The sequence below is a fragment of the Suricata suricatta genome, chromosome 7 (assembly GCF_006229205.1).
Source record: "Suricata suricatta isolate VVHF042 chromosome 7, meerkat_22Aug2017_6uvM2_HiC, whole genome shotgun sequence".
In the NCBI taxonomy this organism is placed as follows: domain Eukaryota; kingdom Metazoa; phylum Chordata; class Mammalia; order Carnivora; family Herpestidae; genus Suricata; species Suricata suricatta.
In genome coordinates, this window is record NC_043706.1 from 109945166 (window position 1) to 109963032 (window position 17867).

General features: G+C 40.2%; 1 protein-coding gene across 1 annotated transcript in view; it reads right to left on the bottom strand.

Annotated features, from left to right (window-relative positions):
• Positions 1-2109: 2109 nt before the first annotated feature.
• SOGA3 (SOGA family member 3) overlaps positions 2110-17867 on the bottom strand; it is a 37053-nt gene continuing 21295 nt past the window's right edge. Inside the window, exons 4-6 of the mRNA XM_029945004.1 lie at positions 10589-10660; positions 3663-4838; positions 2110-2245 (exon numbers count right to left, since the gene is read on the bottom strand). Coding sequence (XP_029800864.1) covers positions 2135-2245; positions 3663-4838; positions 10589-10660 — 1359 coding nt within the window. The 3' untranslated portion in view covers positions 2110-2134. The remainder of the gene's footprint in view (positions 2246-3662; positions 4839-10588; positions 10661-17867) is intronic.

A 17867-nucleotide genomic window follows, 5' to 3' on the forward strand; every position in this document is an offset into this window, starting at 1 on the left:
TAAGATGAAAATCTCTCACAAGTACATAGTGACAGATTCTAACTGTTGGCTAACTACTCCTCACTCCAGATCTCTCTTCCTTCCAGAACAAAATGAAATATAAACCAAAAAGAAATTTAAAAACATGGAAATTAAGAGCAGTTATTTTTTAATATAATTTTGCACTTTACAGAATTAAATGAAATTTAACATACAATTTTCAGTTCTCAATAAATGTTAGCTGTTATTTGTTATCATCATCCAATTATTTGATTTTTAAAGTAAGACATATTTATGTTCTCTTTCAGAATCATATAGATAAAGGGCTAGGAGGAGGCTCTGACCAGATCTGGTAAAACTATTTCATGCAAATGGATAAACTTCACTGTTAGAAAGCTCTCTGAAGGAGGTCCTTTTCTTCAACTTACTATTTATTTTAATTTAAGATTTTTGTTGCCTATTCTGTAAGTTTAAAAAATACATATTCATATATTTTTCTTTTTTTATTGGTTACTTAATGTTTATTTTTGAAGGAGAGAGAAAGACAGACCATGAGCTGGAGAAGAGCAGAGAGAGAGGGAAACACAGAATCCAAACTGGGCTCCAGGCTCTGAGTGGTCAGCACAGAGTCCAATGCGGGGCTTGAACTCACGAGCCATGAGAGCATGACCTGAGCCGGAGTTGGACACTTAACCATCTGACCCACCCAGGAGCCCCTATCCATGTATTTTTAAAAGGATGTGTTTTTTTTTTCTTTTTTTTCTCCCCCCCTTCCCTTTTCTCTTATTTTTTCTTCTCAAACTTTTATTTAAATTCTAGTTAGTTAACATACAATGCAATATTGGTTTGGGGGGTAGAATTCAGTGATTCATCACTTTCACACAACACCCAGTGCTCATCATAACAAGTGTCATCACCCATCTAAGTCATCCCCTACCCACTTCCTTCCTTCAACTCCCAGTTTGTTTCCTTCTTTCTTCCCCCACCCGCCATATGTTCATCTGTTTTGTTTCTTAAATTCCACATATGAGTGAAATCATACAGTATTTGCCCTTCTTTGACAGACTTATTTTGCTTGGCATAATACATTCTAGTTCCATCCATGTCATTGCAAATGGCAAGATTTCATCCTTTTTGTTGGCAGAATAATAGTCCATTGTGTATATATACCATCTCTTCTTCATCCATTCATCAGTCAGTGGACATTTGCACCCCAATGTTCATAAGCAGCATTATCAATAATAACCAAACTACAGAAAGAGCCCGTGTCCACTGACTGATGAATGAATAGCAGCAGTTAATTTAAACTGAATTGTCAATCTTTGTCAAGTCTTTTTTTTCTACTTCTTTTTTATTTTTAAATTAATACTCAAAGGGAAATGGAGGTACTGGGGGATGAGGATTCAAGAGATTTTTAAAACCATCTATTAGAGAGGACAGAACTCCAGGCAACACAGCTAATCAGCAACAAATGTCCCAGCATAATAGGTAAAGGCAGAAATGGCTCTTTGGATTGGAGCTGATTAAATGAAGTAGGATGGCTAAAACCATCTTCTTAATTCACTAAGGCCTGATCCATGCTCATGCTTCCCGAACACATCTTTTTAGACAGACTAGCACAGTATTGCAATAAATTGTAGAGTTTCTGTGATGGTCACATTTCATTTGTTCACCATAGTTTTCATTGCCATGTACTAGATATCAAAACTATGTCGTTCGTCTGAGAGAATCTAGCAAAGTACTTTATAAATCTTTCTATATTTTGAAATGTGACCAACTCTTAGATGTCTAGGTTTTCAATTATCATAATAATCAACTACTGAGAAATAACTGACAGACTGACTCAATTTTTACAACCATTCGTACAATTATTTATCAGGAAGAGTACAGCTTAATATGCAAAAGAAAGAAGCAAATATTAAAGTGATTTATATTAAAAAGTCGCAATTACTTCCTTACCTGAAATACTTTTATGCTTGGGCTTCTTATTGAATTTGGTAGTGGTAAGAGGTGTCTTTTTAAAGAAATAAGCAGTCTTCAGTGTTTTTATAGCATTGATTACTACAGAAATTATACTTCTTTTACTTCTTGTCTTGAAGGGTGAACAAAATAAACAAACTGAAAATACTACAATGAATGGTAAATGATGAAAGATTTACAGTACAAAAAACAGTGTAAAAAGGAAGACAAGTTTAAATATTGTTGTGTAAGAAAGTGATGAAAATAATACAAGAATGAGAATAAGTAAAATGATAGGCTGGAACATCTGGGAAGGTAAATGCGGAGACAAAGAGAAGAGTTAATTAATAATAATTTTTAAAATTTAAATTTATATTAACTAATCTAAGCATTCATTCAATTTAAGATGAAGAAGAACCCTCCCTTAAGTCTAGATTTACAAAATCTGAAACCTATTATTATTATACACAGTGCTTTCTCCCACTCTCATCTCTATGTTTTTCCCCCTGAGGGTATATCTGAAAATCCACATGCTCAACGGATTCAAAATTCTGCTACAAAGAAACTAAAAACCAACTATTTGACATAATTAGAAAAAAAGATAAGCCTTAACATTTCAAAATCCAACAAGTTTTATCATAAAACTTTTTTTTTCATAGCAAAGCAGAGCAACATGCAAGGTAAATAAGCAGTAGGGTTGCAATTGTTCTAGTCGTGACTAACAGGCAGTTAATTTAATGTCATGCTTTGGTGCATAGATTGATTTTTGAGTGTAAATGTCACGTGTCTTAAAAGCCATGCATGCTCTTGTATTTCAGTGGCTTCTCGGATGGATACGGGACAGGAGGCTTGCCAGAGAGGTAGCACTACCTGTTATGTTTCACAGATTCTCTCTTATGTGGTTAATTCTGACAAAATGCATGGGTCTTTGGCCACCATACCTGGCTAGAGCAGCTCAGTCCAATTCATCAGTTGTGCCTCTACAAATTAGGATGAAGGAAAAATGCTGGTTTTCCCTGTTTGGGAATAGTTATTACTATTTCTTTGAATTAGTGTTGCATTAAAACTAAGGTATAACACTCCTTCCCCAGTCCTGAGATTCTCAGCTAGAGAGCTGGCAGTGATGGTTTTCTAGAAATAAGGATCATGTTACCACCATTTGTGGTAAAGGGGTGGCTTCGGTTTGTTCCTTTGGGTGGGGCTCTAGACACACTATCACCTCTCCTTACTGCTGGTTTGGACATCTGTCCGTAGTTATACAATGATCCCGGATATTCAGTAATTAAAAAAAAAAATTTAACTCAAATTGAATCTTGGTTCAAAACCTGCAAAACTACAGTTGAAGATTCCCGCTTGGGATCTTCTTGCAGCTCGATCAATTAGAATCAGTAGACTAGTACTGAACATGTTGACAAATAACGATGTAGCTTAAACATCCTTTAATCTTTACACAAAAACCGAGGGGGTGTGTGTGCACATTTCCTTTTTAAACACAACAGAGGGGAGGTCGTGACTAAGTGACTGGGTTATGAAAACCTGAGGCCTGAAGAAGGACAGCGTGAAAGAACAGGTGTGCTGTGGAGCCACCAAGCCCAGCGAGGCCCTGAGCAGTGGCTTCCCTAACGCGGGGCATGGAGGCCGGTGCGCGGAGACACCCCGCCAGGGGCCACGAATCCGCGCACCTGCCTCGCCGTCGCCGTGGCTCGCAATAGGCAGAACTGTACCTGACTCACGGATATGGGCTCCTCGGCCCCGCGGTCTTCCGCAGACTTGGGCACCTCGAGGCGGTCGATGAAGGTCTGCAGCTCCTTGCGGAAAGCCTTCATCTGCGCGTTGATGCGGTAGAGCAGCTCGTGCTCACGGATGCGGCTGCCGTCGTCCTCCTCATCCATCAGTCCGAACAGGTCCCCGTTGGCCACGTAGATGCGGGCCTCGGTGATGATGGTGCTGGTGTCGGCGATGAGCCGGTCGATGGTCTTGCCCAGGCGCTCGGCCTCCGAGCGGATGTCCTTCATCTGCTGCCGGTCTGAGAAGCTCTTGGGCCAGGGCCCCGGCGCGGGGTAGAAGGAGCGGGTGGGCGTCAGGCAGCGGATGTTGCGCACCTCCTCCGAGTCGCTCTCGCCGCCGATGGGCCCTTCGCGCTTGCGGTGCGGCGGCCGCGAGTCGTCGTCGCTCTCCTTCTTGCCCGCGTCGCTCTCGGCGTCGCTGTCGCGGGGGCTGCCGCGGATGCCCAGGTGCGAGGCCAGGTCGTAGCGCTGCATGTTGGACATGAGCACGCGGTTCTCGTACTGCAGCTGCATGACCTTCCCGCTGAGCTCGTTGATCTGCAGGCGAGCCGCCTTCAGCTCCTCCTGCAGAGCCTCCGTCTTGGCGCTGTCGTGGTGCCGCGCGCTGTCGTGGCCGCCCGACTTGTACTTGTACTTGTTGAGCTCCGCAGTGATGCGCTTGTTCTGCTCCTCCAGGTCGGCCACGTTCCGCCGCAGCAGCTCCGTCTCGTCCTCCACCAGCTGCAGGTGCTGCCGCAGCTCCGACAGGGATTCGCTCTGCTCCCTCATGAGGGGGTTGGCGGAGCCATTGAAGTCGTCCCCCCTCAGGTCGTCTAGTTCGGCCTTCAGGCCCCTGTTCTCCACCTCCAGTTCGACGATTTTCCTGCCCAGGATGTTGGCTTCTTCCTCCACCAGTCGCAGCCGCAGCTTGAGCTCGGCCTCCCTGGTGCTTGGAGGGCCCCCAGCTTCTCCTTTGGGCAAAGGACTGTCCAGATCTCCATAAAAGGATCTGTACTTCTGAAGTTCGTGCTCGAATCTATCCTTTTCTTTATCAATCTTGGCCATCTTCTTTCTCATCAAAGCAGCTTCTTCCTTCACGAACTGCAGCTGGCATTTTAGATCTTCATTGTCCTCCTCATTTGGGAAAAAGAAGGGAAGAGGATAGATCATTTTTATGTAAATCAAGAAAACAAAAAGGACACCTGCAAAAATAATGGCTTTTTCTTGTCATTGAGATTCAATGAGAGAGAGACAAAGCGAGAGAGAGAAAAGTAGCTGCTGTATATTTCCTACAAATCTTTTAAATTATTTGGCATATAAAAAATTAGGACAATATCACATCCTGAAAACAAAAAGAGAAGGAAATATAAAAAGAGAAAAACTGTGGTCATCACTGTTCAGAGATTATCATATGTTGTAACTGCACACAACTGTTGGGCTGTCATTCCAATGTTTGTTTTGCATGTTTTACATGATTTCAATTCCCCGGTCTATAATAAATGTGAAACCTATTCCCTGGAAGGCACATAGACTGAACATTCACTTAGTGCCACTTTACTGAGCACTGACTCTCAGCCATTTTCTGTAAAGTTCTTTATACATGTGACCTAAGTTAATGTTTAGCGTAAACTTAGTAATAGGGATTCCTTGAAATACTTGGTTTAAAGGTGTTCAACAACTTGTTCAAGGTTACAGAACTAATAAGTGGCAAAAGACAAAGGTGAAATTTGAATTCATTTCTGCCTGACTCTCACTCTAAAAGATCAAAGAGTGCAATCTCTTCTTCCATCTTTATTCAAAGCAGAATTGCCTTTGAAAGGCTTTAAAGTAAGGACATTTTAACACCAGCATTGCACATCCAAGGAGAAACTGGACAGTGTTTCATCCAGATCACCGTAAAAGTAAGATGTATTCCCTTCCGTCTGAAATGAATAAAATTGGTTCTGTCTGGTAAATAGATGGTGGCACAGATCCTATAGAAGCTCTTCTCACAATTCTCAGGAAAACCTGCAAACCTTAATCACTAACTAAGTTGAAAAGTACAAACAAAAAAAAAAGTGGAAATCAACTTGCTTAGAGCTAATATCAAAGTACATTTGTCCACGGACACACTTCCCAAAGGCAATTTCCCAAAGCTCTCTTTTAAGTATATACTTTGGGTCACTTATGTAACTTCTGTGGGTTTTGTTTTCCTCGTTTTTAAGCGGAAATAAAAAGGCCTTCCTTGCCCCGCCATGAGTCAGCTGTGTTTGAGATGAGTTGTGCTGAAGTAGCAGCAACCACTGGAGGTGAGGATAGTAAGCTTCTGCCAGAGATGCTCATTAAATGTGGCCCACGGCCTTTGAGATGAAAGAGATGGAGAGCAGGGCACTGGTCTCCTGTCCTCCCATCGACTAATGAGATTAGTACAGAAGGGTTGAGAGCTGCTGAGTGTGCAGAGCCTGACCATCACATTCTTTATATTGTTATACCCTGACATCAGTCCTATGCGGAGGGTGATTTAGGTAGGTCTACCTTATAGATGAGGCAGATGAGTTTCAGAGAGGTTTGTTAAATCGGTAGAGCACAAGTTAATAAGTGACAGAGCACATCCGTATTCTGGAAGATTCCAAAACTTATTCTTTCCACTGTATCTGTCACTTTTAGAAAAGCAGAGGAAAATTCAGACAGTGGGGTAGAATTTTAAAAAAATTAGATGTGTTGGCTTATACAGTTTCCTCTAGAAGAGGTTTGGAAGAGAGGACAGAAGCAAAGAGAAAAGACATGAGAGAACTCCAGGAGCACAGCAAGAGAGAAGGATGAGAATGTATGTCATAGGAAGAGCTGACATGAGAATCCTTTCACAATGGAAGACAGAAGCTTCTTGCAAGAGACTATGTGTTGGGCCCTCATACTAATTTAAGTGAGGATAAAAGCAAGGACACATGACAATGTTTAATAGCACATCAACAGGAGGAGCAAAGAGAATCCTGATGTTTCCAATGTAGGTGTCTTGATGGCTCAGGCTGCTAATAACAGGGATAGCAAATGAGCAAAGAGGAGCAGGTGTGAAGAAGATAGGTCTGAGTGTATTAAACTGCTGTCTTTCAGGTGTGTCAGTGGAGGGACATTTAATGGAAACATCTATCAACAGACAAGTGGAATTTCAGGCCCAGGATTACAAAGATTACACTTCTGGCCCTGCTGAGAGTTCAGGTCCAAAGGGGAGCACAAGAGAATGAGATGGTGTACAGGTGATGGTTGAAGCTACGGCAGTGGCTTTGAAAGCAACCAAAGAGAGGAAGAAGAGAAAGACACAGAAAAATGGTTAAAGGTTTAACAGGGGCAGGAGAGTCAAATATCATGTAAGAGTTTGAAACAATGTTTGACTAGAAAGGTGATGCCGCAATATGCTTATCAAATATGCTTTTATATAGGCTAGGCTTTGTTAGGAAGTAAGAGTAGGGGAGACTGGGGAGTTAGGTTGGGCTACATGTATGATAGAACTCGTCAATTGCAAGGGAAGCCATTTATTTGCTAGTAAAAAAAAAGTAAAATGCTACAGTTTGAAGCCAACCAAAACAGCAGTGGATGTGATATAAGTCACAGATTGGAGCACAGTAATATTTCACTAGGCTATATTAAGCAAGTATAAAAGAGAAGGATATCTGATTTCTGTATATGTAAGCTCTCCTGCCCAAAAGAATGACAACATAAATATTAAGACTTGGACATGTTAAGACACAGTGACTATGAGGGAAAGAGAATTATGGGCATGATAGTTATTATTTTTTATTTGTTTAAAAAGAAATCTTTACAAGATACAAAATGATAGTTTCTGCAATGCTTCAAACTTAAGAACGCTGTATGCTAATATGCCCTCCATGCTCAAACTGTAACCTAACTATTGTAGCTGCATTTGCAACAGAGCATGGAAATACTGTATATGAATGCTGAAAATGTTCAATCAGAGATGGTATGGAAAGTGTCTGGTTGACAAAAACTGAGCAGTACATGCTTGCTCCTACTTTCCACAGTGAGCGTTAAGCAAGAAACATTATAATGCTCTGAAATGAGAAGCACGTTGTCTCTTATTTTTGTGTATGTTAAAGACATACTCTTTTTTTTTTAAGTTTATTTATTTTGAGGCAGAGGCAGGGCAGAGTGAGAGAGAGAGAATCCCAAGCAGAGTTTGCTCTGTCAGCATGGAACCTGACACAGGGCTCAAGGTGACGAACCATGAGATCATGACCTGAACTGAAATCAAGAGTTGGATGCTTAGCCAACTGAACCACCCAAGCACCCCAGGATTCCCTCTTATGAAGATATAAATGACCTCTGAAGAAGGGGAACATAAAGATGATGAGGGGCCAAAGAAGTGAGAGGAGTCTGGTTTTCACTTAGCCACTACATTACACTCTAAATGAATGACATGCATTAGACTCATTTAATTTGTACAACAATGCTCTATTATGATCCAGTTTTATAGATGAGGAAACAAAGGCATCGAAAGAATAAGTAACTCATCAAAGGCCATACAGCTAGCGGGCTACTGTTCTTAGTTGTTATGCAATACCATTTCTCAGTAAATAAAGTCACTGTGCTACTGAAGGAATATGTAAATAATGCATTAAAGAAGCTGAAGCAAATAAAAATGAAGAACAAAGCTGTACAAACAATAGTAGGTTGAACCATATGAAATTGCTCCGGTCAAAATCACAGCATGTTGACAATTTCATTTGGCTCAACCTAGAAAAAGGGGACAAAGAAGTGTTCAAAAGTGCATATTGAACATGTTGCAGTGTCAGACACTAGACACTGACAAATCAAAGATGAATAACATGACCCATGACTACAGTCTGCCCTGGCTAAGTATGGGAGATGAATATGTAAACAAGCATTACAATAGAATAGGATGCTTGCGGTAGGTAATCTGAGAATCAATGGTCCTCAACCTTGACTGAGCAACAGAATGATCTGTGACAACTTTATAATTGAGATCTCCCACCCGAGACAGTCCCGATCAATCTGCTGGGGTGAATTTTTGAAAAACTACAGGTAATAATCTCTGAAAATAAATGAACTGGAAACACTAGCAGGAACTTCAAAGGCCACAACAGCATACTTAGAAATTTCCCAGGCATTTGGGCCATGACCTAAAAACTGGTGGACTACAATGTTTCTTGAACGCTGTAAGGTCCCAGGTCCCACTAAGAAACTGATGAAGGCTGTGGATGTCTTTTGCAGAAAGGTGCCCATGTGCACATGGAGTGGGAGGGTCATAGAGTTAGAAACAAACAGTTACGCATTCCTGGATGAGAGAGTATGGTTGAAAAAATAAATACACTTTAACACAGGAAGTATAAGAATAGGCCAAAGGTGAGTTTTTAAAAAAGTAAACTGCTGATTAAAGCTGCCTTAGGATTTGAGAACAGGGAGAATATAGCCACTTCTCCTTCACTGAGGTGGAGAGAACTGATGGCAACACGTGAAATGCTCCAGAGCAAAATACATAGAGACAGGTGGCTAAAGACAGAGCGGGAAAGCTGTAGTGACAGAGCGTATTTGCATTTATTAAGGAACCCATGAGAAAGATAGAAAATGGAGTAATGATCTTGGCGTGAGACTCTTTGGGATTTTTGAACTGCTGAAGTCTATTAATGTCCTTGTGCAAGAACCAGGAGGAAAATTAACCAAGAACAGAGCAGGAAGAGAAAGGAAAAGGGAAGATAAACATTTAATATGCTGTGCTTTAAAAAAGTTGAGATGAGCCTTTTCAAATTTTGGATGTTTACACATTGCTTCAGTTAAAATTATTATCTAATGAGAAAATGTCTTGTAAGAGTTTTATGTTTTATTAAAAAATTTTTAATGTCTATTTTTGAGACAGAGAGAAACACAGAGAGACAGAGTGTGAGCAAGTAAGGGGCAGAGAGAGAGGGAGATGCAGAATCCAAAGCAGGCTCCAGGCTCTGAGCTGTCAGCACAGAGCCCGACGCGGGGCTCAAACTCACAAAGTGTGAGATCATGACCTGAGCCAAAGTCTGATGACCAACTGACTGAGCCACCCAGGCGCCCCAAGAATTTTAAAAAGATATGCTATAGTATGAGACCCCAACTTACGCATTTAGAAGTCAATGACTAGCCAAGTGTTTTTGGAGAGCCATCGTGTCATTTCTGCCCCCAAATATTTCCCCTTCTGTTTTAATCTCCTTCATTACATCCATCAGTACCTTCTGCTCAACCTGAAAGCAGAGCTGGTGTCTTTACTGTGGCTGTGTTTCTAAATTCTTTACAAGCCCATTTTGAATATATTTTATTTTTAAGTAAATCAACGCCCAATGTGGAGTTTAAACCCACAACCCTGAGATAGGAGTCTCACGCCCCACTGAATGAGCTAGCCAGATGCCCCTGAATACATATTTTAAGTTTTATTTTTATTTCTTCACTTCCTTTTTTTTTTTTTTTTTTTTTTGCTTCTCTAATCACTAGGATAGAGAATTACTTCCTTCTGGAGCTCTCATCACCAGGCTCTTCTCCCCTCACCATTCCTTTCTTTACTCACTCCTAATGCTATAGGAACACCCATTCTATTGACTTTATTAATTATGAATGAAGAAGATTAGCACCATGCATACATTTCTCAAATATAGCAACACATAAGGTACTAATGGCCTTTTGCTGTGTGCTTATTGCCGTGTGCTTAATATGACGTTAGTTAGTATTAGCATTATAAACAGTGATACTGAATGCTTTATATTTCCTGTATCTACAGCTACATAGTGGATGTAAACTTTCTTTTGCATGAGTGTATCTGGCTGCTATGTCCACTTATAGATGAAGCTCATTATGATGTACATTTACATAATATTTGATGTACTAGTTGAAATTTTATTTCCACATACCTCTGTGGGAGTCTGTTGAGTCTTTTTTTCAGATTTTGGCAAATCTTTGCTTCCTCTTCTTTTTAGGGATAGCTGAAACAAAGCATGGGTATATTTAGTTTGGTAAACAATCATTTTAACTCAACTTTATGTCTTCAAGTGTCTAATGTCATATGACCAAACAAAGCCAAATAAAAAGTGTTAGTTCAATAATTATAAAGGAGGAAGAAACACCAAACCAGATAGGTTTCAATATATTTTTTCTCTGGACTGGGATACACTTCACAGTAGAAGAGTAAGTGGCAATCATCTAAATAATGTGAGGAAGGGCAGGACACCTACTGTGGGGCTGCAGAGAACAACCCAGATAAAATTTAGACTGATGACCCAATATGCGATATATTCCAAATAAAAGCAAATCCTTGTTAGCATTCTACATCACCAATGGGGGGGAAAAAAGGAATAGGGTATTTCCGGTTGAAGGCAGGTTTCTATAAGCGAATTAAAAAAAACTATTAGTGGGTTTAGGTAGAATTTGAACAATTTTACTTTCTCCTCACCACACTTGCCTGCTCTCTCCTCCTCTCTCTCTTTCTCTCTCAAAGTAAATACATAAATTGCAAAAAAAAAAATACGGAGCAGGCTGAGCAGCAATTAGCTGCAGCTGATTGGTGCAATACAGAAATGTGGGCTTTTTCTAGAGAAGCTAGAAATCTGGATTTTGTATTGGTTGGCCCTAATTGAAATTCTGACACACAATACTTTGTAGATAAAAAAAAATACATATCTAGTACCAAATCTTTTCATGGACCAGCAATATATGATCTTTGGTAGTCTGTTCCATTTCTCAGCACCAATATAACAAGGAGGGTCCTTCTGTATAAATAATAATCTGTATGTATGAATACTTACCTTATACCTAATATTGTAGTGGACATTCAGAGATCAATTAAATAGTACACTTATCATCAGAAAGCTCAGAATATACCATGAGAGACAGAGAAGCAAACAATTATCATACCAGTTGGTAAATGCCATGCTTCAGGTTCTGTGAAGCAGGGGCTTTGTCTTACCATGGCATCACCACTATCAGAATAGTACTTGGCCACATGGCAGATATTGGGAAAAATATTTGCTGAACTAATGAATGAATATAAAATATGAGGTCGTGAGGTCAAAGAGGAGGATGGGTGTATAAAGTGAATATAAAGGTAGGAAAGGCTTCTCAATAGAGGAGGCTTCATGAAATTTGCAAAGAACTTCAAATTACACTTTTTTCCATGTTTATTTCTAACCCATATCCAGTGTTAAATGGAGGCATATGTTCAGGCCCAGAAGGCAGAGGAATGCATTACTGCAACTGTTTTCATTCAGTATGAAATTTAAGCTACAGAGCCAAATGAATGGCCTGTGTGCTTTTTTCTACTTCTTTACAGAAAGATGTTCTCTACGTTGCTTGTAAAATTTTAGAAACAAAAGCTGTGGGGACTGATTCACCATAACCAAGAGTGGTTTAGAAACCAATCAACAAAAACAGTCCCAAGAAAACCCAAGAATACAGCAAGCTGAACTAGGGGTTTAAAGGGGCTACCTCCAAAGAGGCACTTGAATTTACTTTATTAAATATTTACTGAATACTTTTATTTTTAATATATTTTATTATACATTTATCGAGTGCCTACTAATGTACTTCATAAGCCACCTGTGGTACAACAATAAAACCAACATAGTCACTGCTCATCATGAGGTTCCCAATTTACCTGGCAAATGGTCTTTTTGGTCTGTAATTTAAAACAGTGTGATGAAAGCAATGATAATGTAAAGATAATATTAACTGGCATTGATTGAACGCCAATTCATGTCAAACACTTTACATACATTATCTCAATTAATTCTTGAAACATCCCTCAATTTAAAAGGCTCTCCAGGTGATCCTGATGCATGATAAAGTTTGAAAAGCACTAGTCTGAAATCATTGCTTGATAATTAGCCAAAACAGTTTTGACCCAAGTCTTTTTGATCTCTATTATACTAGATCATAAGGAGAAAGGCTTAAGCAATTCTGGGGAAGAGATGGTGTGGAGAGCTAAGGATAATTTCCAGAAAGAAGTAACATCTTATTGCAAATCTGGAAGATGAGGAGTAAGCCAGTCAGAGACAGAGAAGACAGGAAAGGGAAGGGCAAATGCATTCCATGTGGAAAAATCATTTCTGGGACACAGTTCAGTAGGTCTGTCACAAAATATAAGGAGAGAAAATGATGGTGATGGCATGAGTCAGATCTTGAAGGTTACTGAATAGGGTTGTTTCAAGCAAAAAGTGTCCATAACCAGAGTGTCACAGGAGAAATATATACACACAAAAGTAGAAGTTCAAATGGACATGAGGTAAAGGGCCATCATGGAAGGGAAATGGGGTGGGGGTATGTTCTAATTCTGAGAGCTTTTTATGAGAGGTCTTTCTTTTTTCATTCACTCCATGGGTATTTGTTGGGTTCTGGCATATAGATGATACTATATAATTATAGAAATACGATTGAGCCATATTTCATTCTCCTCCCCATCAAACAGCTAACATTATGATGGTTAAAAGCATGCAGATAATTAACTAAAACAGTAGACAGAATCAAATAAGGGCAATAAATGAAGAACAAAGGACTGAGAGGACAAAGCAGCAGCTATGATTCCAGATCTGCAGAAACCAGAGGAAATCATCGAAGACAGTAGGCTGATCTTGGAAGGATGTACCAAAGGTCAATAAACATAAAGCCAAATAAAAGAAGAAGCAAAGAGTCAGAAGAATAGTATGCCTTCATAGATGCACTGCCTTTCTGACAAAAAATAATGGAGGTAGAGACACTACAGAGGTGAGACAGGCAAAAGAAGACACTTAAAGGGCTGAGGTCAGCCTGTGGAGCTGAGAAATTTAGACTTTATCCTGTGGGCAATGTTAAAATGAGCCCTCTAAATTAATATAAGAGACATGCTGAAACCAGGCCATCATTTCCTAAGAGGCGTTTTCTATTTTACTTTTATTTGAATATCACTCAAGCAAGGTGTCAAACCCGAAGCTCTGAAAAAAGATTTCTCCCCGAATAAAGGTACACTGCCTTTATGGCGCCTCCAGGTCAAGTACTTTTAAGTATCACATTTAAATGTTCAATAAATATTTCATCTTCTTCTGATATTCCAGCAAGTTTTTATTAACTTTCTGACTCCAATAAAATATAGATGAGATTCATTTGGATAGGGAAATTTGGAGAAATAATAGAAGTGCAGTCTCTTTCTTGTGAGTATACATTTTCATCATCTCCTTATCATCCCGCTGCACCTGCATGAACTAAATCTGGGCACTTCTTCAGCGAAGCAGTTTGGGATGCTAGAACTAAATCTCACATTTCCATCTTTGCTTTCAAAGTAAGCACTTCTGACGGTTCTCTAGATAAATATGTTGAAAACATGTCTTGCCCATGTCTTAATTCTTTGCATTCCCTGCCCCAACTAGTCCAAAAGAAGTTGCTGTTCTTTTTATCCATGTGAAGGTCAAGAACTCAAGAGTTTTTACGAAAATACATGATTGCACAGCAATGATATAAAATGGACTGTTTGTGTTCTAAACAAAGAATTGTTTGTTTTGAGACTGCCCTTTTTCCTCAGTTGAAAATTTGGTCCACCTCTTAATAAGCATCTTGATGTTTTCAGCAATGAAACAACCTCTCTGAAATGGCACTGAAAGACATGATATGTATAAAAGTCTCCTATGTGTTTGATAAAATTAAAGAGATCCATTTGTGCAGTGAAATCAAGAAAGAAACTGTAACTGTATTAATATGTAGGATTATTGAGTGCTAAATGTGTGCCATGCACATTTCTAATTGCTTAATATGTAAGTACTTATTTGATCTTGCAACAGTCTTAGGAATTTGGCACCATTATCTGAAGCACACCAAGGAAAAATCATCAGCTAATAAGTGTTTGAATCCTGAGGTAAGTTATCCAGCTTCAGAATTCTTGTTCTGAACAATTACATTACAACGTTTCTCCTAAGGAGGAAAAATACAGGGTGATATTATTTCTGAGCATACTCTTCTCTGTGCTAGTCTACCACTGCTGCATGGGCTTGGGGCACTAGTTTACATACATTACACACAATCAACGTGTTTTTCTATTTTCAACGCAGGGGTCACCAGAAGTGACATACACACTCATTGGTTCTCACAGTCATCCTATAAATATTTGTGACTTATGGGCAACACTGGGAAGGAGACATGGAGATTCCCAACTTAAGAGTGGAGGGAAACTAAAGAGGCAAGAATGGGCTCTGCTATCGTCTGAATACTTATGTCCCCTCCAAATTTTTATGTTGAAATCCTCATGTCCAATGTGATGGTATTTGGAGATGGGACCTTTGGGAGGTGCTCTGGTCAGAGCGGGGAGCCCTCATGGGTGGGATTAGTGTCCTTACCAAAAGAGACCCAGGGAGTTCCCCAGCCCTTTCTGTCTAGTGAGTGTACAGTCTGCAACCCAGGAGAGGGCCCTCACCTGGCCATGTAGGCACCCTGGTCTCAGACTTCCAAGATCCAGAACTGTGAGAAATAAATTTCTGTTGAGCCACCCAGCATTTGGTGCTTTGTTATAGCAGCGCAGATGGACTAAGACAGGCTTCAACCCATTTTGAAGGGGAACAGGAGAGACTCTAGAAGTCTTCCTCCTTCTGTCCTGTTATATCCTTGATGCCTAAGGAGCGCCTGGAAGAGGACGGGCTGGCAAGAGTTCCCAGAGATCTTTCTCACAAACACATTCTCCACTGTCTCCCTTAAGAGGCTAAATCAGGATCCCAAGCTCTACTATGACAGGATCTTGGGGCCTAAAGGGAATATGGGTGAAGGAGACGAGCTAGGATTATCAGGTCGTGCCATTCTGTGCAAAATCTTCTAGCAGTTTTCCATCTCCCTCAGAATCAGAGCCATGCTTTATTAAAGACACAGGAGACCTCAGGTACACATTGGATTTATCCCGGTAATGTTTTAAAAAGACATCACCAGACTTCAACCACGACCAATTACAATATGTAAATGTTAGGCTCAGGCGTTTTTTTCTCAAAGTTCCCACAGTGAGTACAGTATGCTCCGAGAATCACTGTTCTGTTCCGCGCAGCCACTGTGCCACCTCCTCCAAACAAGCTCTTGGGCCTCATGTGCCGCCACACTCCTCCCCTGCTTTCCTCCCTCTGGTGTCACCAACATCCTTGAGGTTCCTCAAGCATGCCATGCATGCTCCAAATAGGGGCCTTTCCTCCGCCTACAACACTCTTCCTTCCTACAAGCCCATACCCACCCCACCAACTCCTTTGCGGTCCCTACTCAGAGACCTTCCCCAACCATTTCATCCAAAATGACAAATAACTCCACACAGAATACCTGCTCTACTCTCTTGATCCATGCACTGCTTGTCATCCTAACCCCGCTTTATCTTTCTCCAGAGCTCCTTTCACCACTGACGTGTGTATTTGATTCATGCCTGTCTCCCGATTCTGCAGTGTGAGCTCCACCCACGCAGGAACTTTGTAACGTCCCTTATAGCTCCCGCGTTACAAACACACCTGGTACACAGGACCTGCTCAGACAGTACTGACTGAATACAGAAATCACCACTCGACCTTGTTTCTTACTCAGATTTGTCTTTGAAGCATTCTAATCCAAGAAGCTGGCAGAAGGTTAAAACAAAGAAATAAAAGTCCATTTTAAAAGTTCCATTTAGAGCTGTAAAAATAAAAGTATCTCAAACTTTTCAACAGAAAAAAACCTAAAGAACAAAAAAAAATGAGCTGAAAAGTATTTCAAAAGGGACAAAAGGGACATTCAATATACCTTCACTGAGCTCTAATACTTTTCTTGATTTTTACCAATCCCATTTTCCCCCATGTCAAAAATGAAGATTTTGGGTCTCAAATTCATTCCATAGAGGATATTTGGTACCAACATTCTTTGGTGGGCTATCGGATTTTATGGCTTTTACTCAGCAGCTCCTCTCACACAGTTTGTTTTCTGGTGGTGGCCTTCAAAGTCTCCAGAGCCTTGGCTTCAAGCCCAGGTCACAGGGACTCTGCTCTAAGTGCCCTTCTTTGCTCTCGCTCATGGAGGGTCCAAGTCAGTAACTCCCCCAACTCTTTTCCTTTCCCTCACCTTGGAGAAACACCAATGTGATTATTCTGATGTGAACTAGGTTATTATATAGGTGATTATAACTAAGTTATTTTCCGTATTAATGTAACTCACCAAGGGTTTACAAAAAATAGTCTGGAAATTGTCAGCATAAAGGCACCTAACCTTTGGGTTCCAACCACGGCCTGTTATACATTAGACATAAGACTTTTATTAGTGATTAAGGTTTTCTGCAGTAAGACTGTTTACAAAACTAGTTGTATTTCTTCCTTTCCAGTAGGCAGTCCAGTTGAAATGTGCCCCATTAAGAGGCAGAGTCTCTTTCTGTGCTTCTTCAAAGAGAGCTGGACGTGGAACTTGATTGAAGTAATAAAATATGGTGGGAATAAAATGTGGTAGGAAAGGTGATATTCCAGTTCTGACGCTACCTTCAAGAGATGCTGCATACTTCTGCTCACTCTGTCTTGGACACATGGTGCCCCATGTGACAAGTCTGGGTGGGATAGTTTGCTGGATGGGAGGACTCACATGGCCTAGTTATTCCCATTGACCTGGACAACAGCCAGCAAACTTCCAGATGCAGAGCCTCTCAGCTGACAGTCAGCTGACCAAAAGTAGATGCCCAGACCCAACTGAGACCAAAATAATCCATATAGAGGATCACAGAATCATGTAAATAAACGACTGTTGTTTTAAGTCACTAATTTTGGGGATAGTCTGTTACACAGCAAAAGTGGATACATTTATTAACTATGTTTTACCAGTGGAATTGAAAAAGGCCCAGTTGATATTTATGGGGAAAAAAAAATCCCTTATTCAAATTCCAGAAAAGCAAAAGGCCCATGTAAAAAGTCAAGAAAAGGAGTTGAAGGGAGTTATCAAACATAGGAAAAAAATAAAACTCAATGTACTTTCCTTGTTTTATTTTCCCCCTGCCTTTGCCAATATTTTGATTCCATAAAGTATTTTTTTAATAAAACTGAGCTTTAAATGAATTGTTATAAAAGGTCACCTTTCAGTTCTAAATTGCAGACAGTTTTTTTAAATATAAGTAGGTGTTCACTTAGCACCAAATGCGTGATATGACTTAAAAGCCAATAAAGTTTATCCTAACACTCAAGCTTATTATGGAGTCTG